Below are 25,427 nucleotides of genomic sequence, written 5' to 3' on the forward strand. Positions count from 1 at the left end.
AGGGAAACCTCTCCCAGCAGCCTCAGGAGCAGGGGATTAAATCCCCGCAATCAACTTGATGTACCCTGCATCTCTGGAATACCTGAATAGACAACGAATCATCCCAAAACTCAGGCGGTGGACTTTGGGAGCAAATATATATATATTTTTTTCCTTTTTCTCTTTTTCTGTGTGGATGACAGGGTCTTGGTGCCATGGCCGTGTGTCAGGACTGTGCCTCTGAGGTGGGAGAGCCGAGTTCAGGACACTGGCCCACTAGACACCTCCCAGCTCCATGTAATATAAAACAGCAAAAATCTCCCAGAGATCTCCATCTCAAGGCCATGACCCAGCTCCACTCAACGACCAGCAAACTACAGTGCTGGACACCCTATTCCAAACAACTAGCAAGACAGGAACACAACCCCACCCATTAGCAGAGAGGCTCCCTAAAATCATAATAAGGTCACAGACACCCCAAAACACACGACCAGACACGGACCTGCCCACCAGAAAGACAAGATACAGCCTCATCCACCAGAACACAGGCACTAGTCCCCTCCACCAGGAAGCCTACACAACCCACTGAAACAACCTTAGCCACTGGGGTCACCAAAGACAACAGGAACTACGAACCTGCAGCCTGCAAAAAGGAGCCCCCAAACACAGTAAGGTAAGCAAAATGAGAAGACAGAGAAACACACAGCAGATGAAGGAGCAAGATAAAAACCCACCAGACCTAACAAATGAAGAGGAAATAGGCAGTCTACCTGAAAAAGAATTCAGAATAATGATAGTAAAGATGATCCAAAATCTTGGAAATAGAATGGAGAAAGTACAAGAAACATTTAGCAAGGACCTAGAAGAACTAAAGAGTAAACAAATGGTGATGAACAACACAATAAATGAAACTAAAAATACTCTAGAAGGAATCAATAGCAGAATAACTGAGGCAGAAGAATGGATAAATGACCTGGAAGATAAAATAGTGGAAATAACTACCGCAGAGCAGAATAAAGAAAAAAGAATGAAAAGAATTGAGGACAGTCTCAGAGACCTCTGAGACAACATTAAACACACCAACATTCGAATTATAGGGGTCCCAGAAGAAGAAGAGAAAAAGAAACGGACTGAGAAAATATTTGAAGAGATTATAGTTGAAAACTTCCCTAATATGCGAAAGGAAATAGTTAATCAAGTCCAGGAAGTGCAGAGAGTCCCATACAGGATAAATCCAAGGAGAAACATGCCAAGACACATACTAATCAAATTATCAAAAATTAAATACAAAGAAAAAATATTAAAAGCAGCAAGGGAAAAAAAACAAATAACACAGAAGGGAATCCCCATAAGGTTAACAGCTGATCTTTCAGCAGAAACTCTGCAAGCCAGGCGAGAGTGGCATGACATACTTAAAATGATGAAAGGGAAAAACCTACAACCAACATTACTCTACCCAGCAAGGATCTCATTCAGATTCAATGGAGAAATTAAAACCTTTACGGATAAGCAAAAGCTAAAAGAATTCAGCACCACCAAACCAGCTTTACAACAAATGCTAAAGGAACTTCTCTAGGCAGGAAACACAAGAGAAGGAAAAGACCTACAATAAAAAAACCCAAAACAATTAAGAAAATGGTAATAGGAACATACATATCGATAACTACCTTAAATATAAATGGATTAAATGCTCCAAGGAAAAGACATAGACTGGCTGAATGGATACAAAAACAAGTCCCGTATATATGCTGTCTACAAGAGACCCACTTCAGACCTAGGGACACATACAGACTGAAAGTGAGGGGATGGAAAAAGATATTCCATGCAAATGGAAACCAAAAGAAAGCTGGAGTAGCAATTCTCGTAACAGACAAAATAGACTTTAAAACAAAGACTATTATAAGAGACAAAGAAGGACACTACATAATGATCAAGGGATCAGTCCAAGAAGAAGATATAACAATTGTAAATATTTATGCACCCAACATAGGAGCACCTCAATACATAAGGCAAATGCTAACAGCCATAAAAGGGGAAATCAATAGTAACACAATCATAGTAGGGGACTTTAACACCCCACTTTCACCAATGGGCAGATCATCCAAAATGAAAATAAATAAGGAAACACAAGCTTTAAATGATACATTAAACAAGATGGACTTACTTGATATTTATAGGACATTACATCCAAAAAAAACCAGAATACACTTTCTTCTCAAGTGCTCATGGAACATTCTCCAGGATAGATCATATCTTGGGCCACAAATCAAGCCTTGGTAAATTTAAGAAAATTGAAATCATATCAAGTATCTTTTCTGACTACAATGCTATGAGACTAGATATCAATTACAGGAAAAAATCTGTAAAAAATACAAACACATGGAGGCTAAACAATACATTACTTAATAACGAAGATATCACTGAAGAAATCAAAGAGGGAATCAAAAAATACCTAGAAACAAATGACAATGAAAACACGACAACCCAAAACCTATGGGATGCAGCAAGAGCAGTTCTAAGAGGGAAGTTTATAGCAATACAATCCTACCTTAAGAAACAAGAAACATCTCAAATAAACAACCTAACCTTACACCTAAAGCAATTAGAGAAAGAAGGACAAAAAAATCCCAAAGTTAGCAGAAGGAAAGAAATCATAAAGATGAGATCAGAAATAAATGAAAAACAAATGAAGGAAACAATAGCAAAGACCAATAAAACTTAAAGCTGGTTCTTTGAGAAGATAAACAAAATTGCTAAACCATTAGCCAGACGCACTGAGAAAAAAAGGGAGAAGACTCAAATCAATAGAGTTAGAAATGAAAAAGGAGAAGTAACAACTGACACTGCAGAAATACAAAGGATCATGAGAGATCACTACAAGCAACTATATGACAATAAAATGGACAACCTGGAAGAAATAGGCGAATTCTTAGAAAAGCACAACCTTCCGAGACTGAACCAGGAAGAAGTAGAAAATATAAACAGACGAATCACAAGCACTGAAATTGAAACTGTGATTAAAAATCTTCCAACAAGCAGAAGCCCAGGACCAGATGGCTTCACAGGTGAATTCTATCAAACATTTAGAGAAGAGCTAACACCTAACCTTCTCAAACTCTTCCAAAATATAGCAGAGGGAGGAACACTCCCAAACTCATTCTACGAGACCACCATCACCCTGATACCAAAACCAGACAAAGATGTCACAAAGAAAGAAAACTACAGGCCAATATCACTGATGAACATAGAGGCAAAAATCCTCAACAAAATACTAGTAAACAGAATCCAACAGCACATTAAAAGGATCGTACACCATGATCAAGTGGGTTTTAACCCAGGAATGCAAGGATTCTTCAATATACGCAAATCAATCAATGTGAAACACCATATTAACAAACTGAAGAATAAAAACCATATGATCATCTCAATAGATGCAGAAAAAGCTTTCAACAAAATTCAACACCCATTTATGATAAAAACCCTCCAGAAAATAGGCATAGAGGGAACTTACCTTAACATAATAAAGGCCATATATGACAAACCCACAGCCAACATCGTCCTCAATGGTGAAAAACTGAAACCATTTCCTCTAAGATCAGGAACAAGACAAGGTTGCCCACTCTCACCACTATTATTCAACATAGTTTTGGAAGTTTTAGCCACAGGTATCATATAAGAAAAAGAAATAAAAAGAATCCAAATTGGAAAAGAAGAAGTAACCCTGTCACTGTTTGCAGATGACATGATACTATACATACAGAATCCTAAACATGCTACCAGAAAACTAGAGCTAATCAATGAATTCAGTAAAGTAGCAGGATACAAAATTAATGGACAGAAATCTCTTGCATTCCTATATACTAAAGATGAAAAATCTGAAAGAGAAATTAAGGAAACACTCCCATTTAACACTGCAACAAAAAGAATAAAATACCTAGGAATAAACCTACCTAAGGTGGGCTTCCCTGGTGGCGCAGTGGTTGAGAGTCTGCCTGCTGATGCAGGGGACACGGGTTCGTGCCCTGGTCCGGGAAGATCCCACATGTCGCGGAGCAGCTGGTCCTGTGAGCCATGGCCGCTGAGCCTGCACGACCGGAGCCTGTGCTCCACAACGGGAAAGGCCACAACAGTGAGAGGCCCCCGTACCGCAAAAACAAACAAACAAACAAAAACCTACCTAAGGAGACAAAAGACCTGTATGCAGAAAACTATAAGACACTGATGAAAGAAATTAAAGATGATACAAACAGATGGAGAGATATACCATGTTCTTGGACTGGAAGAATCAACATTGTGAAAATAACTATACTACCCAAAGCAATCTACAGATTCGATGCAATCCCTATCAAACTACCACTGGCATTTTTCACAGAACTAGAACAAAAATTTTCACAATTTGTATGGAAACACAAAAGACCCCGAATAGCCAAAGCAATCTTGAGGAAAAAAACAGAGCTGGAGGAATCAGGCTCCCTGACTTCAGACTGTACTACAAAGCTACAGTAATCAAGACAATATGGTACTGGCACAAAAACAGAAATATAGATCAATGGAACAGGATAGAAAGCCCAGAGATAAACCCACGCACATATGGTCACCTTATTTTTGATAAAGGAGGCAAGAATGAGAAAAGACAGTCTCTTCCATAAGTGGTGCTGGGAAAACTGGACAGCTACATGTAAAAGAATGAAATTAGAACACCTGCTAACACCATACACAAAAATAAACTCCAAATGGATTAAAGACCTAAATGTAAGGCCAGACACTATAAAACTCTTAGAGGAAAACATAGGCAGAACACTCTATGACATAAATGACACCAAGATCCTTTGTGACCCAACTCCTAGAGAAATGGAGATAAAAACAAAAATAAACAAAGAGAACCTAATGAAACTTAATAGCTTTTTCACAGCAAAGGAAAACCATAAACAAGACAAAAAGACAAACCACAGAATGGGAGAAAATATTTACAAAGGAAGCAACGGACAAAGGATTAATCTCCAAAATTTACAAGCAGCTCATGCAGCTCAATATAAAAAAAAACCAAACACCCCAATCCAAAAATGGGCAGAAGACCTAAACAGACATTTCTCCAAAGAAGACATACAGATTGTCAACAAACACATGAAAGGACGCTCAACATCACTAATCATTAGAGAAATTCAAATCAAAACTACAATAAGATATCACCTCACACCAGTCAGAATGGCCATCATCAAAAAATCTACAAACAATAATGCTGCAGAGGGTGTGGAGAAAAGGGAACACTCTTGCACTGTTGGTGGGAATGTAAATTGATACAGCCACTTTGGAGAACAGTATGGAGGTTCCTTAAAAAACTAAAAATAGAACTACCATATGACCAGCAATCCCACTACTGGGCATATACCCTGAGAAAACCATAATTCAAAAAGAGTCATGGGCTTTCCTGGTGGCGCAGTGGTTGGGAGTCCGCCTGCCAATGCAGGGGACACGGGTTCGTGCCCCGGTCCGGGAGGATCCCACATGTCGCGGAGCGGCTGGGCCCGTGAGCCATGGCTGCTGGGCCTGCGCGTCCGGAGCCTGTGCTCCGCAACGGGAGAGGTCACAGCAGTGAGAAGCCCGCGTGCCGCAAAAACAAAAACAAAAACAAAAAGAGTCATGTACCATAATGTTCATTGCAGTTCTATTTACAATAGCCAGGACATGGAAGCAACCTAAGTGTCCATCGAGAGATGAATGGATAAAGAAGATGTGGCACATAAATACAATGGAATATTATTGAGCCAAAAAAGAAACGAAATTGAGTTACCTGTAGTGAGGTGAATGGACCTAGAGTCTGTCACACAGAGTGAAGTAAGTCAGAAAGAGAAAACCACATACCATATGCTAACACATAAATATGGAATCTAAAAAAAAAAAAAAATGGTCATGAAGAATCTAGGGGCAGGACAGGAATAAAGATGTAGACCTACTAGAGAATGCACTTGAGGACACGGGGAGGGGGAAGGGTAAGGTGGAACAAAGTGAGAGAGTGGCATGTACATATATACGCTACCAAATGTAAAACCGATAGCTAGTGGGAAGCAGCCGCATAGCACAGAGAGATCAGCTCAGTGCTTTGTGAACACCTAGAGGGGTGGGATAGGGAGGGTGGGAGGGAGGTAGATGCAAGAGGGAAGAGATATGGGGATATATGTACATGTATAGCTGATTCACTTTGTTATAAAGCAGAAACTAGCACACCATTGTAAAGCAATTATACTCCAATAAAGATGTTAAAAAAAAAAAGGAAGGAAATTCTGCAATATGCTACAATGTGGGTGAAACTTGAGGACATTATGCTAAGTGAAATAAGCCAGTCACAAAAAGGCAAATACTGTATGATTCCACTTACATGAGATACTTACATAATAGGGAAAACAAATCTGACTCCATATTGGATCTGTTTCTTTTACTTTGTAAAAGTTTCTTTCACTTTGTGTTCTATTGCTTTTGCTACAAGTTAATCACTAAAGGGATGTTGCCTATAGCTTAAAGTATACATAATGGCCCATCACGGGGAACCCTGCCTCCCATGCAATGAGCATTAAGCTAAAATACCTTTGTTTATCTCACAGAAAACATTCTGATCAGACTCACCTGTGAATGGCTGCAGTAAAGAAGCCATTCCCCTCAGGCACCTGGCCAGAATCAGGAAATATCTGCAACAACTCATCGCCCTTTTACTTTACCTCCTCACTTCTCCCTCTTCATTCTGTGAAAGAAACTAGAGTCCAAATCTGGGTAAGATGGTTCTTTGGGACACTAGTCCACCATCTTCTCGGTCTGCTGGCTTTCCAAATAAAGTCGCTATTCCTTGCCCCAACAACATGTCTCTTGACTTACTGACCTGTCGTGCAGCAAGCAGCACAAGCTTGGACTCGGCAACACTTAGAGTAGTAAAAATTATAAAGACAGAAAGTAGAATGGTGGTTGATAGGGGCTGGGGGAAGGGGAGAATGGGGAGATTTTGTTTAATGGGTAGAGAGTTTGTTTTGTAAGATGAACAGGGTCATGGGGATGGATACGGATGATGGGTGCACAACAACGTGATGGTATTTAATACCACAGAATTATATACTTTAAAAATGGTAAGTTTTATGTTACTGTATTTTACCACAATGAAAAAGAATTTTCCCTTCTCAACTCTTATATTTGGTAACCCTATAGTTTGTTTAAGAAAGGCAGAAAGGGGCTTCCCTGGTGGCACAGTGGTTGAGAGTCCGCCTGCCGATGCAGGGGACACGGGTTCATGCCCCGGTCCGGGAAGATCCCACATGCCACGGAGCAGCTGGGCCCGTGAGCCGTGGCTGCTGAGCCTGCGCGTCCGGAGCCTGTGCTCTGCAAAGGGAGAGGCCACAACAGTGAGAGGCCCGCGTATTGCAAAAAAAAAAAAAAGAAAGAAAGGCAGAAAAAGGACTTCCCTGGTGGCGCAGTGATTAAGAATTGAGCTGCCAATGAAGGGGACACGGGTTTGAGCCCTGGTTCCAGGAAGATCCCACATGCCGTGGAGCACCTAAGCCCGTGTTCCACAACTACTGAGCCTGCGCTCTAGAGCCCATGAGCCACAACTACTGAAGCCTGCGTGCCACAACTATTAAAGCCCGCGTGCCTAGAGCCCGTGCTCTGCAACAAGAGAAGCCACCACAATGAGAAGCCCATGCACCACAACGAAGAGTAACCCCCCCGCTCGCTGCAACTGGAGAAAGCCTCATGCAGCAACGAAGACTCAATGCAGCCAAAAATAAATTAATTAATTAAAAAATAAAGAAAGGCAAAAAAAAAAAAACTTGATTCTTTCCCTTACCAGGTTTAGAATAAAAGTTGAATCACTAACATCCTCCAAAGATGATCAACTTATTTCTTCTAAATAAATAGAACGACAGGCTTGACCTGGATAACTATCAACTCAGAGCTCTCATAGCTTAACACAGTTGATGTGTTTCAATTCATTGCAGCTCTTTTTGATGCTTGAAATATTATATTTTGTCCAGCGAGAGGCTCTTCAAAGACAGGATTTAAAGAAACCCTCTTCTCCTGCCCCTGGAAAGTAGAATAGGCAGAAAATCAGACGCAGAATTGAATCATAAGGATGGCAGAACTGCAAAGGAGACAGCATGATCAACCGTAATTGATCTCCTATCCTAAATGCAGGGTCCCTGATAGAAAAGTAATGGGATCCAGATACCTGGTATGGGAAAATTTGAACGGATACACTCGAGAACCTTGAACCTCCAGTATTCCCTAAACGTGCTAGGCTAGAAGCAGCCCCCCACCCCAAACCCTTAAAAGCAGAACAGCCTCCTGCTGCCTGGAGACTAGGTGAAGAACTTCCCTGAGGTGGGTACCTTACAGAATGATAAAGTGTGCCCTTCCCATTGCTGCCCCACATTGCCACCAGACCAATAACTAGGGTCAGTCATCATCACAGCCCAAGATCACAAGTACAATCCTGCTCTGGGCGAAAATAGTTTATTCACCAAAAGAGTTGCAGGAGCTAATATATACTGGAAGAATTTGGGAGAGGAGGTATAAGAGAAGACAAGGGTGTTGGGCCAAGAGTAGAATAAAAGGTTGTATACATGAGAATTTATTGACCTGGGAGCACTCTCCTGTGACTAAGAATTTAATGCCCTGTCAACAACACCTGGAGCTCTAACATGCTGCTGGAATGGCTCCTTGAAGCCTGGACATGACATTTGCTGCAGTAAATTAGGTGGAGATCATATAACTACTTTCCCAAAGAATCAAGGAAGGACATTCCCAGAAACTGACATGAGGGCCTCAAAGGCTATGCTTTGGGAGTGAGGAAGATTCCCTAGGCATAAGGAAAAAATGGGAAAAGACACACCCTAACAAAACCTAAAACCAAGCCTTGACATACATGGTCAAGTTAATCCATTAGTAATTTAATTGCTGGCCAGAACGAAACTCAGCACTATTTAGAGTACAATAACACAATCCAAATCTCTACAATGTATGTTCAATGTCCAGCATATAAAAAAATATTTATGGGACTTCCTTGGTGGCGCAGTGATTAAGACCCCATGCTCCCAATGCAGGGGGCCCAGGTTCAATCCCTGGTCAGGGAAGTAGATCCCACATGCATGCTGCAACTAAGAGTTCACATGCTACAATTAAGGAGCTGGCGAACCACAACTAAGGAGCCCACATGCTGCAACTAAGGAGCCCAAGTGCTGTAACTAAGACCCGGCGCAACCACTATAAAACAAACAAATAAATAAATAAATAAAATTTACTAGACATGTGAAGCAGCAAGAAAATGTATCCTAAGATTAAGAGAAAAGCCAGTCCACACAAGCAGATTCATAAATGGCTGAGATATTAGAATTAGGAGACAAGGGCATAAAAAAATAATCACATTAAATACATTGAAGAGTTTAGAGGAATAATTTCTTTTAGCTTAAGTATGTCCCAAATAATGCATGGGACACAGTTATACTAAAAAAAAATATTCCTTGTTCATTAGAATTCTAAATTTCACTGTGCATTCTGTATTTTACCTAGCAACCCTACCCCAATGCCAAGCAGGAGAAGAGTCCAAAGCCCCAGCCTCCTGCAGGTGGCCTGCTGGGGGGCAATTGTACATTAGATGGATTTGAGATGCTCAGTCATTTACTATGTCAATTTTTGCCAGACCTGTGTACTGCTGATTTTTTTTATTTAATATTTTCATTTAAATCAATTCTTTTTCATTTTTTAACTTATTTGAAATCATTATAGATTCAGCGATTTCGAAGATATTGCAACGAGTTTCTGTGTACCCTTCACTCTGTTTCCTCCAATGGTTACATATAAGTATAGTCCAATATCAAAACAATACCAAATGTATAGTTCTATGTCATTTTATCATATGTAGATTCGTGTAACCACCTATGATCAAGATTCAGAACTATTCCATCAATACATAGAGCTCCCTCTGCTACTGGTTTGTAGTCACACCTTACCTTCCACCCTCCCACCATCCCTATCCCCTGGCAACCACTGATCTGCTTTCCATCTCTATAATTTTGTCATTTCAAGACTGCTATATAAACGGAATCATATGCTATTGACCTTTTGAGATTGGCTTTTTTTTCTATTCAGCACAATAACCTTGAGACCCATCCAAGTTGTTGCCTGTATCAATAGCTTGTCCTTATTTATTGCTGAATAGTGTGAAAATAAAGGGAAATCTCACTAAAAATGGAGTCAGAAGGCCAGAAGGGGGAGCTCTTGTGCAGTACCACTCCATGTCAATTACAGGAAGAATTGTCAATTACAGACCCCAACAGGAAAAGATGTACATTGCATCTTCTACAAGACATTGACTACCTCCCCAACTCAGCCAAACAGAAACCACCATCACCCTGAACTCTCACTTTTCTGCAACGGACTTTCATTCAGAACAAACCCTCTTAACTTCCTCCTTTTACTCTATAATGTTCCTCTCCTTTGTTTGTTGGACTTGCTTATGACTTTTGCTGTAGCTTGCTTATCCAGAATTGCAATTCCTCTGCCATTTCCAAACAAACCCATTTTTGCTAGTAAAATAACTTTATTTCTAAGGTCAACAATAGTAGTTTGCAGTATGGATATAAAACAGTTTGCTTCACCATCATTCGAGGGATATTGGGCTGTTTCCAGTTTGGGGCTCTTACAAATAAATCTGCCATGAACAATCATATATAGGGTTTTGTGCAGGCATAAGTTTTTATCTTTCTGTGATAAATGACCAGGAGTACAATTGCTAGGTCATATTAGGTATATGTTTAGTTTTTAAAAGAAACTGTCAAACTATTTCCCAGAGTGTTTGTACCATTTTATATTCCTATCAGCAACACATGAGAGATCCAGTTTCATCTGTATTGATATTGTCACTACTTTTTAGTTCACTACTTTTTAGTTCAGCTGTTCTAATAAGTATGTAGTGTTCTCTTACCATGGTCTGAATTTGCATTTCCCTAATGGTTAGTGATGTTGAACATCTACTCATTTTTAAAACCTAAACAAATGTATTTAAAAAGGCAATTTGCAGATATTTGGTCAAACATTTTTCTGGGTGTTTCTGTGAGAGTGTTTTGGGGTGAGGTTAACATTTAAATCAATAGTCTGAGTAAAGCCCTCCCTAATATGGGTGGGTCGGGGTGGGCTGGGGTTGGAAGCAGGGAGGGCTCATCCAACCCACTGAAGGCCTGATAACAGAAAGGATGATCCTCCCCCAGAAAGAGAGAATTCCTCCTGCCTGACTGCCTTCTAGCTGGGACATCGACTTTTTCCTGCCATCAGACTCAAACTGAAACCTCAGCTCTTCCTTGGTCTGAAGCCTGCCATCCTCATATTGGAACAACACCATCACATCACCTGGGTCTCCAACTTGCCAACTCACTCTGTAGATCTTGGGACTTGTCAGCCTCCATAATCTTGTGAACCAATTCCTTATAATAAATCTATTTTTATTATATTTTATCATATAAAAAAATAATAAAAAGGCAATTTGGTAAGTGATTCTCAAAGTGTGGTCCCTGAACCAGCAGCAGCAACACCACCTGGGAACTTGTTAGAAATGCACATTATCAGGCTCCACCTCAGATCTACTGAATCAGAAACTCTGGGGAGGGAATTCCCTGGCAGTACAGTGGTTAGGACTCAGCGCTTTCACTACCGAGGGCCCGGGTTTGATCCCTGGTTGGGAAGCTAAGATCCCGCAAGCCACACAGCATGGCCAAAACAAACAAAAAACAACAAATGTGGTTTAATAAGCCTTCAAGTGGAAAATCGGTATCATTTACTACAAATAGAAGGTAACTATAAAACTGAATGCATTTGCATGCCACCTAAAATCATCTTGTGTACCAACAGGTTCACACACCACATTTCGGGCAGGGCCCATTCATTACTCAACTCTGGGCACGCCATTCACACAGATTATGACAAGAATACCCCTCCTCCTCCCCCTGGAGCTGTGCAGTGCAGCTCTGACTTTCAGACACTGATCCAGTACTACCCACACCCTTAATTTGACCAAGAAAATCGAGGCTCTGAGGAGGGCAGAGACTTACCCAAGGTCACCCAGCAGCCTGGTTAGGCTCCTCTTCCAGTGCTCTCACCGCTGCTGGAACCCAGGGCAGGGCCCGCACAATTCCTGGCCTATTCAAAGCCTGCCACTAGTCACCACTGAGTGAAAAATTAGGTTCCAAAACAGAATATAGGATAGGATACTATTTTATAAAGCTTATTTTCACATTTGCTAAAAGGAAAAACGCTATTCTTCCACACTGAATACTCTGACATCAAATGTGTGGGTTTCTCCCCACACCAACCAATTCTCCAGCTGAGTGTCTTACAATTCAATTCAGTTCTGACACTGTCTACCGGAAGATAGCATTAGACCACACAGGATAAGGCTCAGTCCCACAAGACTGCCCCTTACTTCAGACACCAATCGCCAAGTAGTCGGTCCCCCAGTCGGTCCAACTTGACTGCAAATCAGGGTCCTCACCACCCCTTCCTTGGGTTAGATAATTTGCTACAACAGCTCACAGAAGTTAGGCAAACGCTTACGCTCACCAATTTACTATATAATAAAGGATATGTAAATCCTTTTGCGAGGATCCATTGGAGGGCAAGTCTGGTGCCAGCACCCACGGTAATTCCAGCTCTAATCCTGCCAGTAGCATATGCTTGTCTCAAAGATTAAGCCATGCATGTCTAAGTACGCATGGCCGGTACAGTGAAACTGCGAATGGCTCATTAAAGGATATGATAAAGGACACAGATAAACAGCCAGATGAAGAGACACATAGGGCAAAGGCTGGGGGGGTCCCGAGCACAGGAGCTTCTGTCCCCGTGGAGTTGGGGTGTGGTTCCCAGATCATTATAGGCTTCATCATGTAGGTAGAATCAACAGTTAATTCACTCTGCAGACCCTCTCCAAGCTTCTAATCATGGCTTGGTCTTCCTGGCGACCAGCCCCCATCCTGGAGCTACCCAGGAGCCCACCCAGAGTCACCTCTTTAGAACAAAAGAGGCTCCTATTGCCCAGGAAACTCCAAGGGATTTAGGAGCTCTGTGTCAGGAACCCACGGTGAAGACCAAATGTACATTTCTTACTGGGTCAGAGTTGCGTATGCATGGGAAAAAAGTCAGAAAGGGCTGTTAGAGTAGTTATTTGGGGAGAGAAGGGGTTTACTGATTTTTGTTTGTTTCTTTAACTTCTATTTTGTGATTTTTATTACAATAATGTTTAGTTATATAATTCAAATGTACCAACTATCATTTTGAAAAATCAACATGAAACCATTACCTGTGATCCAGCCAGGGCCTGCAGTTGGCAGGGTCAGGAAGCCTTCCAGATAGAGCAGGGCCTGTCCCCACCCCAGTTTCAAAAGCTGGGCTCTGCCTGGACACCCTTGCCCTATGGTCGCCCACACCCCTTCCACATTCACACCTACCATCACCTCCTGTGAATGAGGCCTTCCCCTTCTCAACCCTGGGTGCCCACACAATCAGAAGACATATGAGTCTGCCTGTCTGTCTGTCTCTAAACAGAGAGGGAAGGAACTTCCCTGGTGGTCCAGTGGTTAAGCCTCCACGCTCCCAATGCGGGGGGCCTGGGTTCATTCCCTGGTCAGGGGACCAGATCCCGCATGCTGCAACAAAAAGTCCCGTGCGCCACAACTAAGACCAGGCACAGTCAAATAAATAAATATTAAAAAAATAAAACAACCAACAGAGTTGGGGGAACTCCTCAGGGTGGGCACCCTGCTTGACCTATCACCCCAGAGCCTGACATAGAGAAAGAGACAGTGAGTATTTGGTAAATGAGTGAATGAAGGTGGAACTAATCCCAAAGAAGGTGATTTCCTAAGACCTTTCTCCAACAGGTGCGACCAGTTCCCCTTTCAGCAGCCTCCTGGACAGGGAACCTAGTGTGAGGAGTAGCGGGTACAAAGCCCAATGTTTGTTGGCTTTTTAAAAATTATTTATTTATTTTTGGCTGCATCGGGTCTTCGTTGCTGCGCGCAGGCTTTCTCTAGTTGCGGTGAGCGGGGGCTACTCTTCGTTGCGGTGCACGGGCTTCTCATTGGGTGGCTTCTCTTGTTGCAGAGCATGGGCTCCAGGCGCGTGGGCTTCAGTAGTTGTGGCTCACGGGCTCTAGAGCGCAGGCTCAGTAGTTGTGGCGCATGGGCTTAGTTGCTCCGCGGCATGTGGGATCTTCCCGGACCAGGGCTCGAACCTGTGTTCCCTGCACTGGCAGGCGGATTCTTAACCACTTCACCACCAGGGAAGTCCCCAAAGCCCAATGTTTTCTGAAGCCTGGGGAGGCAGACCGGATGGACACGGGGCTTGAGGTGGGGTCTGGGGGGGCAGAGCTGCTGCAGGGCCGCTAGGAGGTTGCCAGTCTCACGGAGGTCAGTCCTTGGGTCCCCCCCTTGCCCGCAGCCGTGGCTGCACTGTGCGGTGTGGGAAGTCCTAGCTGAGGGTGAAGATGCACAGGGACTTGTCTGGGACTGGCCCCCTGGCCCAGCCCGAGGAACTGACCCTGGACCATGGGCCTGCACCCCCAGCCCCTCAGACCCCCTCAAGGAGACACTCACCTCCGCTGTGGGGCTGCACGAGTGTGGCAGGCAAGAGAGAAAGGTGACGGCCTGGGCATTAGAAGCCAAAAAAATCACATCCTGGCCAGAGGCTGGACCGGACTCCCATGATGATCTGTGGGGCAAAAGGATAGGGTCTTCAACTAGCCCAGGGTCCCAGGGCTCTGGTCAGGGCTCTCCCCTTATGGGCTCAGTAACTTGGGCTGACCCTCCCAGAGCTGACCTGGGGCTTTCTCTCAGGCAGGCAGGAGGTCAGACAGATGAGGCCTGGGCTCCCCTGCTTGCCTCCACCTCCTTACAAAGTCTTCCTCTCTCCACCTGTGAGGTGTGTGGGGCTGGGACAAGCAGGCGCTCACCTGTGGACCGCTGACTCCTCTGCACCAGGTGGGCCTGGAGAGCCTGGTCTACATACAGTGCTCCAGCACATTCCACTAGCTACCGACCACCTTTTAATTCTTTGTTACTGGGGACCGTCCTACACCTTGTAGGATGTTTAGCAGTATCCCTGGCTTCTGCCCTCTGCACGTCAGCAATACTCCCTAGTTGTGACAACTAAGAGTATCTCCAGACATTGCCAAATATCCCCCCGGAATACAAAATCACCCCCAGTTGAGAACCCCTGGCCTTAACACCTCTAGGACAATGTTGGGTCACAATGAGAGTGCGTTACTGATTCTGACTTTAACAGGAATACGTCTAGTATTAAAATATACACTAGTGGGACTTCCCTGGTGGTCCAGTAGCTAAGACTTCCTAATGCAGGGGGCCCTGGTTCGGTCCCCGGTCAGGGAACTAGATCCCATATGCTGCAACTGAAGATCCCGCACGTGGCAAGGAAGATCCCGCAGCTAAGACCTTGCGCAGCTAAATAAATAAAATATTTAAAAACATATACACTAGTATCTGTATACTCCTGTCCAGGACTAGTACACAAGTATACTCTATCAAAGTTTAATTTGAAAAAATGAAAAACGTGACTTTCATACAAGTGAAGGAATGCATGTCAAATATTTTATTCAATTAATGAGGGAACAGTAAGATGGTAAAGCTAACTCGAAGAACATTCTGAGAAGTATTTCTAGTGCACTGGCAAAGGCACTTTGAAGTGTGTGCTAAGTTAGAGACAAAACCTGCTAATTTCCCATGGGGCAATAAAACTCTAATCTTTGGGGTTAACTTTTCTATTGGACAGAAATCTGTGAGTTAACATAATTTCTCAGGTACATTTTCCTACATGAGTGGTTTTCAAAGTGTAGTCCCCAAACTGGAAATCTCAGCACACCTGGAACTCGTTGGAAATGCAGATTTTCAAGTCCCACCCGAGACCTATTTAATTAAAAACTCTGGGGGTGGGGCCCAACACTGTTTTAACAAGCCCAGCAGATGATCCTGATACGCTGTAAAGTCCGAGAACCACTGCCCTAAATAGGCAAATCATCTTTATTTGTGAAACAAATCTGTGAGCCAATGCTCCGGTATGACATTAAAAGGACAGGCCACCCACCTTTTTGCCTTATTTCCAAATTTAAATAATATGTCCCTTTGATGTTTGCGGTTTTGTTTTGCAAATACTCTATCAACTTAAGGCAGTTTTCATCTATTACTATTTTTTTTCTTTTTAATAAAAAAAAATGGTTTCCCAAATGTATCAGTTCTTTTCTTTAACCTACTGAGATGATGAAATACAAATGGAACTATTCTTATACTCTTAAAATTTTTTATTGATATGGTGTATTGTAACACACTCTTGACTTCAACATGATGATGTTTATGATTTTTAGAAAGCTCTTTATAAGTGAGATCAATTTTAGCAGGAATTAGCGTTCCATCTCTTTCTATTTAGGGAGCAGTTTAATTGCCATAGGCTCCATCTGTACTTTGAAAGCCTGCAACAATAAAACAAGCAGGGCCTAGTGTATGGGTGAGGGGCATGGAATTGAAGACAGATCTCAAACTGTTCAATTTCTTCTTTATTAGTCTATTCTCTAGTGTATTTTTGTTGTTGCTATTTTGGGTTTTTTTGTTTTTTCCTCTTCAAGTGAACATGGGAAACTTAGTTTTCCTAGACAAGCCATTAGCTCAAACTCACAAGTAAGCAGACTAATGCAATTTAAAGCAACCTATTTTTCTCCCATTAAGTTGGGAAAAATTAAGACAAACATCTGATGTTGGTGAAGCTGCAAAACAGTTCTCCTGAGGGTGTCAACTGTTCCAGGCCTTTTTGCTAGGCACCTTAAGGGATTCATCGAAATGAAATAAAATACCTAGGCACTTGAAGGAGATATCTGGGGTACTGGTAATGTTTCCTTATTTGGGTGCTGGTTACATGGGGTGTATGGTTTATGAAAATTCATTAAGGGGCTTCCTTGGTGGTGCAGTGGTTAAGAATCCGCCTGCCAATGCAGGGGACACGGGTTCCATCCCTGGTCCGGGAAGATTCCACATGCCGCGGAGCAGCTCTGCACGTGCGCCACACTACTGAGCCTGCGCTCTAGAGCCCGCAAGCCACAACTACTGAGCCCACGAGGCACAACTACTGAAGCCCGCGTGCCTAGAGCCTGTGCTCTGGAGCAAGAGAAGCCATCGCAATGAGAAGCCCGCGCACCACAACAAAGAGTAGACCCTACTCGCCGCAACTAGAGAAAGCCCGCGCACAGCAACGGAAGACCCAACGCAGCCAATAAATAATTAATTAAAAAAAGAAAATTCATTAAGCCCTGTGTTTACACTACGTACAATTTCCTGTATGTGCATTCTATTCCAATAAATTTTTAAAATACGTCTTTTGCCACAGCCCACAGCTGTATGTAATGGCATTGCTTACTGACGCAAAACACGGAGACGACCTGAATACCCCGGCAGAACGGAAGGCTCCCGCTCCCTTAAGGAGAACAAATTAAACGGTTTCTACTACCTCTTCCTACTGCTTTGGTTCTGTTCTCAGTTAACCTGGGGGTTGGCGCTGGCCCTTTCCAGGGAAAGGTTCTGGGGACTGAGAAAGGGACCCGGTATTCCGCCCCAACAGCTCGGAGCTGGCCGACTTGCTCCCGCCCCGATCCGAGGAGGCCTCCGCCCCCGCGCCCCAGCGTCACGTGACCGCCACATCACCTGACCCGGCGCGACCGGAAAGTGGAAGTCTTGGGCGCGGGCTTCCTGGCGCGATGGTGAGCGATGAGGGGTGATGCGAGGCAGTGGGTGCTGGGGGCGGGCAGAGTACGAGACCCCAAATCTCACCGCCGCGGCTGCGGGAAGGGTGGGGCGCCGGGTGCGAGGAGATGGGAAGTCTGCCGGGCCCCTCAGCAGACACTTGGGTGCAGTCGTGAGGGCCGAGGCTCTGGTAGAAAAAAGCCTCCCTTCACCCTCCTCCCTGCAGGATGGGTAGGGCAGGGCGGGCCGGCAGGCTAGGAGTGCCTTGACGGAAAGGAAGGGCCCGCGCACCCCCGGGACACGAGCTGGGGCTTGTCCCTCCACGCCTTCCTCTGCCCCAAGAGGCCCTCCCAAAGGTGCCCACTTCCCAGCGCTCCTGTGGGACCTGGAGAAAAACTTGCTTACAGTTAAGCTCAGTCTCCTGCACTGTTAGGAAGGCCCTTCGCTCTTCCCAGAGCCAGAAAGGAGTAGATTTGGGGTTGGGATTTCCCAAGTCATACATCCATTCATTCCTTCAACAGGTTGTGAGTGCCTGCTGTATACCATGCACTGTGCCAGGCACTGAGACTTTGGCTGCAGGAGGGAAGGGCCAAGCTGGAAGTTTGAATGGGCAGTCATAGTTAAGACTTGAGGGGAAGGGACCAAACTCACCTTGTGCATAGTGTCAGGGAGGCGACCCAAGGATGACATCATATGAGGGCCTGGGAGCAGGGAAGAAAGCTAGCTGGGTGCAGTGCAGTTTGCGTATCAGGGGTTAGGAGGCATGGAGCGGGGCTGGTGGGAGGCTGTATCTTCAGACAGGGAACAGCATTCAAAGGCTTCAGGTGAGAGGGAGCATGGCTCCCTAGGAATGAATGCATTTCATCACCTGGAAGAGTAGAAACTGCAGGCTATTGAAAGATGAAGCTCGACAGGTAAGCATAGACCAAAGCTTGCTGGGTCTTGAGAGCCACATAGAGGAGGTTGGACTTTAAGAAGAGGGTGCTGGGAAGCTAGGAAGAGCCTTTCAGCTGACTTGTGGAGGGAGCAAGAGAGGAACAGAGAGCCCAGCCAGGGGCAGCAGGCCCCCCAGGAGATGGTAGTGACTTGAGATATGGTGGAGAGAGTGGAGATAGAAGTGGGGGAAATCAGCAGGGCTCAGGGACTAAATGCATGAGGGAAAAAGGAGAGGGAGGGGTCTGGGCGTGGTTCCCAGGTGGTGGTGCTCACTGGGGTGGGGGCAGGTTTCAGCTGGAAGAGAACCAGTTACTTTGATACGCGCTGAGTGAGGCGTCTGAGCTGCCAGGTGCAGCTGGCTAGGAGACAGTCTAGATTTAAGTGTCTGGAGCTCAGAAGAGAATCTACAATGGCAGTTATAAATTTGGGAGTCATCAGCACAAAGATGATCATTGAACCCTGAAATGTGTAACCTGTCTCAGCCAGAATATTAGTTGGGAAGAGAGGACCTAGGACAGAACTCAGAGAAAAGCCAGCATTTTAAGAAATTGCACAAGGAACACGTGCTTATGGTAAAAAAGTAAATAATACAGAGATGATGGTAGAAGACTTCTGTGGGTAGAAGTCAGGGACCCATGAAGTTAGGAGAAATATTACCTCTCAATTTTGGCTGACCTCAAACTGAAATTTAGTATTTTCTTCAATTATGAGTGTTGGCAACCCACTATGATTAGCAGCACCTCTGACTGTCACTAATAGAAATCAGATATTTTCATATCACATTACAGCTATTGGCATTGTTTACCTATTGTTTATGCTCATTTCTAAATTACTGTCATTATTTGACTTGAAACATATGTCACATCACCAATTTGTTTTGAATACTTTGATAACTTTTTTTTGCCACTCGACGCGGCTTGCAGGATCTACGTTCCCTGACCAGGGGTTGAACCCAGGGCCATGGCAGTGAAAGCCCAGAATCCTAACCACTAGGCCACCAGGGAACTCCCTATTTTGATAACTTTTAATTAGTTCCTTTTAGTATGGAGTTTTTCCTATGTATTTAAAAAAATATTTATTTGGCTGAGTCGGGTCCTCGTTGCGGCACGTGGGATCTTTCGTTGCAGAGCTTCTTGCAGTGCGCGGGCTTCTCTCTAGTTGTGGCGTGCGGGTTTTCTCTTCTCTAGTTGTTGTGTGGCCTCCAGAGCGCGTGGGCTCTGTAGTTTGTGACACAGGGCTCTTTAGTTACGGCACGTGGGCTTAGTTGCCCCGCGGCATGTGGGATCTTAGTTCCCTGACCAGGGATCGAACCCACATCCCCTGCATTGGAAGGCAGATTCTTTACCACTGGACCACCAGGGAAGACCGTCCTGTGTATTTTGTACATCTAAAAACATCATTTTGGGAAAAGCCTATAGACTTCACCAGATGCCTGATGAGTCGATGCCACAAAATGGGTAAAAACTCCTGAAATAGGAGAAGTACAAGGCTGTCCTTAACACTCCCACCACCTCACCAGCAGTCCTAGTCCCCTGCCCCAGAATAATGACAGTAGGCAGTCTGCAGGGATCACCATTTGGGGCTGGAGAAAGGAGGGTGAGCCAGAAAATGAGACAGAGGCTAGGCCATAGGGAGAAATCCAGAAGAGTATGTGGCTTCAGGAAGAAGGATGTGTTTGTGTCAGATGCTGCTGAGGAGTTAAGGAAGAGGAAGACTAGATTTAGTGAAGAAAGTCATTTGTGACCATGGCTAGAGAACTTCATTGGAGGCCCATGTAGAAGCCCCAGGGCAGTGGAGTCAGGTGTGATCAGGGGGATGACAGGTGAAAAGGATTGGAGGTTGAAGGGTCATGGAGCAGGTCTGAAGTGATTGATAAGGTGAACGATGGGGCCAAGTAGAGGACATGGGATTATGGGGCTGCACTGAGGGCCCAGCAGAATCAGGAGAACGTGGACTGACCGTGTACCCAGTTTGCGGGTTTTGTTCCCATCATCTGTAAGCAGCCCAGACAGAGGCGTGGGAAGATGAACATGTATATTGCTGTGCGTTAGAGCTTTGCCACAGAAACAGGACAAAGGACAGTTGATCGGGGGGTGGACGATATTGTCAAGATGTGGTTAACCAGGTGGGTTTGCATCCTGACAGAGGAGATGGGCCTTGAATAAGTAATAAAACGTGATATATTCTGTGATAAATGCCATGGAGATCAAGAAGGAAAGATAAACAGCTAAAGCATGATGGTGAAGAGCTGTTTTATTTTTTTTTAACAGCTTCCTTGAGATAATATCGACATAAAACAAACCATGTGTGTGCAAATATATGGTTCAATAAGTTTCGATGCATATATGCTCATGAAAACATTACCATGATCAAGATAATGAATACATCCACTGACCCCAAAAATTTCCTTGTGTGAGGGGCTATTTAAGAAAGCAAAGTCAGAGAAAGTCCATCAGAAGAGGTGTCATTTGAGCAGAATCCTGAGTGAAGTGAGAGAGCAAGCCACGTTTAATCTGCAACAGGAGCAGCAGGGAGGCCAGTATGGCTGGAGCTGGGGAGGGAAAGGAGGAGAAGGTGAGATGGTCACGCGCACCCTGAGGCCAGGTACTTTGTTGTGTTCCATGCTGCACCCCCAGCGCCTAGAGTGGGCTCTCCCACGGAGAAGGTGCCCAGTCATGTCTGCTGGGACAGCCATGAGAACAAGGTTTGGTGGCAGTGTGAGTCAGGCAGAGGGTTCTCCAAACAGCCTGGTACTGGGGGAGAAGACGTGGGCCGGAGGGCACGCATCTTGGACAGGCAGCAGGAGCCCTGAGGAGCAGTGGCGTGAGAGACACCTGGCCATACGTCAGCCGGCCCTCCAGCCTGACCACCTACCTTACTCCCTTGCAGAGGTTCCGGTTCTGTGGTGACCTGGACTGTCCTGACTGGGTCCTGGCAGAGATCAGCACGCTGGCCAAAATCGTTGAGTGCATGGGGTCTTGGGGGTGGGGGCTCTGAGGGTGGAGGGTGGGGAGGTCACTCTTGGGCTGGGGCCTCAGCGCTCTCGGGCTGTCCGAACATGCTGTGTGACTGGTCAGGTACGTGGCCAGCCTTCTCTGAGCCAGCCCACCAGCATGGAGGGGTGAGGTGGGTCAGTCTGGCTGATGTAAGGCCTTCCCCTCCAGTCCTCCGTGAAGCTGAGGCTGCTGTGTAGCCAGGTGCTGAAGGACCTTCTGGGACAGGGGATTGACGTGAGTGCAGGGCCCCGCACCCCACTGTCCCATGACCCTGTGACCCCCACTGCCCTGAAAGTGCACCAGACCCAGGGAGACGGGTGATCAGCTCCCACCCTCCCTAGATACCTCGTGTCCTTACCACAGGATCCAGGCCAGGGGTTGGGGGCTAGTGAGCGGGGGTCCGGCACCCCTTGAGGGCCTCCTTTCTCCACAGTATGAGAAGATCCTGAAGCTCACCGCTGATGCCAGGTTTGGTGAGTACCCCACTGGGTCCGCAGACCTTTGGGCAAACCCGGGTATTCAGCCTGGGGCCCGGCACAGAGGCCCCTCCTCCCAACAGCCCACTCTGACCCACCTGCCTCAGCAGAGGAGCATGAGGGAAGAAAGACATTGCCAGCCCTAGGGTCCTCTGCCCACTCCCAGTGGGGCAGTAGCGGTGCTCATGGCTCAAGGAGGCCTGGAGGCTCTGAGCTGAAGATAGTGGGGTGTCAAGGAGGTGGCTGGGGCCACAGTGACACCCCCCATTCCACCCACGGCTCCCCCCAGAGTCGGGTGATGTGAAGGCCACAGTGGCAGTGCTGAGTTTCATCCTCTCCAGTGCGGCCAAGCATAGCGTGGATGGCGAGTCCTTGTCCAGTGAACTGCAGCAGCTGGGGCTGCCCAAAGGTACAGGGATGAGGGCAGGCAGGTGGGTAACCTGTGGGCCAAGGGGTGCCAGGCAAAGGTCAGGCTGTGTGACCCTGAGATGCACCTTGCCCTCTCTGGGCCAGGAGCCTGAGACCTGCCCTTTGAGTGGCCTAAGCCCCAGCACCCACCTGCTAGCTCAGGGGACCTCCCTTCGGCCCCCAGAGCATGCAGCCAGCCTGTGTCGCTGTTATGAGGAGAAGCAAAGCTCCCTGCAGGAGCACCTGCGGGCCTGCAGCTTGCGAGGTGAGTGTGGGGTGCCCGGGTGGGGGCTGGGCTCCATTCTAGAAGGTGCATGTGGCTTGGGAGGTGTTTGTCCTCAGAAAGGAGACTTAACCACATCATATGTCGAGCAGTCACAGAGCTGGGATTCCTGACACCAGCCCCGGTTTCTTTCCTCTGAGATCTGCTATGGGTAATCTGAGCTCCTGGATCAGAGGGATGAGAGCTTCTCAAAGGCCACATAGCCCTGAAGGGTTCAGGGCTGAACCAGCATATGGGCTAGGGCTGCCTGGCTCCCCTGTCTGTGACCCTGAGCCCCTTTCGGTCTTGCAGTGAACAGGCTGACAGGCGTGGGCTGGCGGGTGGACTACACCCTGAGTTCTAGCCTGCTGCGGTCCGTGGAAGAGCCCATGGTGCACCTGCGGCTGGAGGTGGCAGCTGCCTCGGGTGCCCCGGCCCAGCCTGTTACCATGTCCCTCTCAGCAGACAAGTTCCAGGTCCTCCTGGCAGGTGAGGCTCAGCTGTATACCTGGAGGGTAAGGGGCCCTCCCAGATCCTGCCTAATTGCCGCCTGCCTACCTACCTCTTGCCCCTGCAGAACTGAAGCAGGCCCAGACCCTGATGAGCTCCCTGGGCTGAGAAGAAGAGCTCACGGGGCCCATGTGGAGCTGCCCTCCGAACTTCTCTTCAGGGGCTGCCCCAGCTCCAGGACCCTAGGGGCCTGGCCTCCTGCATGTCTGGCTTCCTAGGTTACCACCTGAGAATTCAGCCTAGGGATCCTGAACACTCTTGCAGCATTGTCTTCGCTCCCCCATGAAAGGCACATGTCAGTGGTTTTCATGAGAAGGAAGAATAAACAGAGGTGTAAAGAAGTGTGTGCATGGATTTCTTTTGGGTTCAGATCAGAGGTTTTCAGGAGAGAGACCAAGTGACATACTGACCTCCCTGACCTATTGCACGTTTTCTTTTTTCTTTGCTCAGCTGCTGATTGAGGCAGGTCAGGGTTGAGGCAGAACAAGAGCCAAAATGAAACAGCTTGTCTGTAGACAGGAAAATCAGGGTTCTAGCTCCCAGTCCTATGATGCTCTTGACTCTGCCCTCTCTGTGCTGGCCCTGTCCTTAGGCTGGCAGCAAGTGGTTGGCCCCAACACCAGATACCCCAGGTAGGTAGAGAAAGGAGAGAGCCCTTGCCTCTCTGTCATCTTCTTTAGGAAGAGAGAAGCCCCATGCCGGAACCACTCACTGGCAAGTGGAATGGGATAATGGGCTGAATGTTTGTGATGTACCCATTCCCCACCCCCTGCCAAATTCATATGTCTAAGCCCCCACTCCCAGTGAGATGGTTTTAGGAGGTGGGGCTTTGGGGAATAATTAAGTTCAGATGAAGTCATGAGAGTGGGACCCTTGTGATGATTAGCACTCTTATAAGAAAAGGAAGACAGACTCTCTATACCGTGGAAAGGCCATATGAGAACATAGGGAGAAGACAGCTGTCTAACAAGGCAGGAGAGAGTCCTCACCAAGAACTGATTCTGACTCGAACTTGGACGTCCCAGCCTCTAGAACTACGAGAAATAAATGTCTGGTTTTTTGGATTTTTTTTTAAAAAAAATAAATTTATTTTTTGGCTGTGTTGGGTCTTCACTGCTGTGTGCAGGCTTTCTCTAGTTGTGGAGAGCGGAGGCTACTCTTTGTTGCGGTGCACAGGTTTCTCATTACAGTGGCTTCTCTTGTTTCGGAGCACAGGCTCCAGGGCATGCAGGCTCAGTAGTTGTGGCTCACGAGCTCTAGAGTGCAGGCTCAGTAGTTGTAGCACACGGGCTTTGCTGCTCTGCGGCATGTGGAATCTTCCTGGACCAGGGCTCAAACCCGTGTCCCGTGCATTGGCAGGCGGATTCTTAACCACTGCGCCACCAGGGAAGTCCCTAAATGTCTGTTTTTTAAGCCACCCAGTCCATGGTGTTTTGTTATAGCAGCCTGAACAGACTAAGACAAATGGCCTCCCAGGACTGGCTTAGGCCAGCTAGGGTCCCTTGTAGAACAGACTGATTCCAGGTGTGGGGCAGGGAGAATACAAGGTAAGCCTAGAACATCTCGGGATCCAAGGAAGCTATCAAAGAATAATAAGTAATGTCAACAGCAGCCAGCTCATCCCACTGGCTAAAGATGGGACAATTTAAGCATCAAAGATATAAGGACTCACTCCCCTCCTTCTGCTTCTGGAGAAATGGAGCAGATGGGCTTTTCTCTGTTCCTTCCACTAAGTTCAGCTAAAAACCTTAGACGTTATATGTAAAACAAACATAAGACTATGAAAGGTGACGAGAAGAAGGCAGACTGGCTAGACCTCAAGACCTGAAGAACAACACAGCAGAGAATTCCTTAGATTTTCTTTTTGCTTCATGTATCCCAAGCTGGGAGCTGGAGAAGCCATCCACCTAGAAACAACACACAGACAAAGGAAGGCCCAACAAAAGCCTACTCTCTCTAGGCAAAGGACTGGGAAAAGGACAGTCCAGCAGGACAGAAAAAGTTACAGACAGTAACGGCTGTACTCCAGCCACACCCTGCAGAACTGCAGCCCTTCTTCGACCCCTGACTGCAAAGGCTGAGTGGAAGCCTA

At 46.1% G+C, this 25,427-nt stretch overlaps 1 protein-coding gene and 1 long non-coding RNA gene across 2 annotated transcripts in view; one reads left to right on the forward strand and one right to left on the reverse strand.

Moving 5' to 3' along the window:
- Positions 1-17,618, reverse strand: part of LOC309819449 — a 44,417-nt gene extending 26,799 nt beyond the window's left edge. Inside the window, exons 1-2 of the long non-coding RNA XR_014296430.1 lie at positions 17,515-17,618; positions 14,601-14,715 (exon numbers count right to left, since the gene is read on the reverse strand). This is a non-coding gene — a long non-coding RNA (uncharacterized lncRNA). The remainder of the gene's footprint in view (positions 1-14,600; positions 14,716-17,514) is intronic.
- A 95-nt stretch (positions 17,619-17,713) lies between these two features.
- COMMD4 (COMM domain containing 4) lies at positions 17,714-23,661 on the forward strand. Its single transcript, XM_082649607.1, has 8 exons — positions 17,714-17,764; positions 21,573-21,644; positions 21,848-21,913; positions 22,113-22,152; positions 22,445-22,564; positions 22,748-22,828; positions 23,138-23,314; positions 23,403-23,661. The coding sequence occupies exons 1-8, from the start codon at positions 17,762-17,764 to the stop codon at positions 23,441-23,443; spliced, it is 600 nt and encodes a 199-aa protein (XP_082505733.1). The 5' UTR covers positions 17,714-17,761; the 3' UTR covers positions 23,444-23,661.
- The last annotated feature ends 1,766 nt before the right edge of the window (positions 23,662-25,427 follow it).

This window comes from Grampus griseus, assembly GCF_964374135.1.
Source record: "Grampus griseus genome assembly, chromosome: 2".
In the NCBI taxonomy this organism is placed as follows: domain Eukaryota; kingdom Metazoa; phylum Chordata; class Mammalia; order Artiodactyla; family Delphinidae; genus Grampus; species Grampus griseus.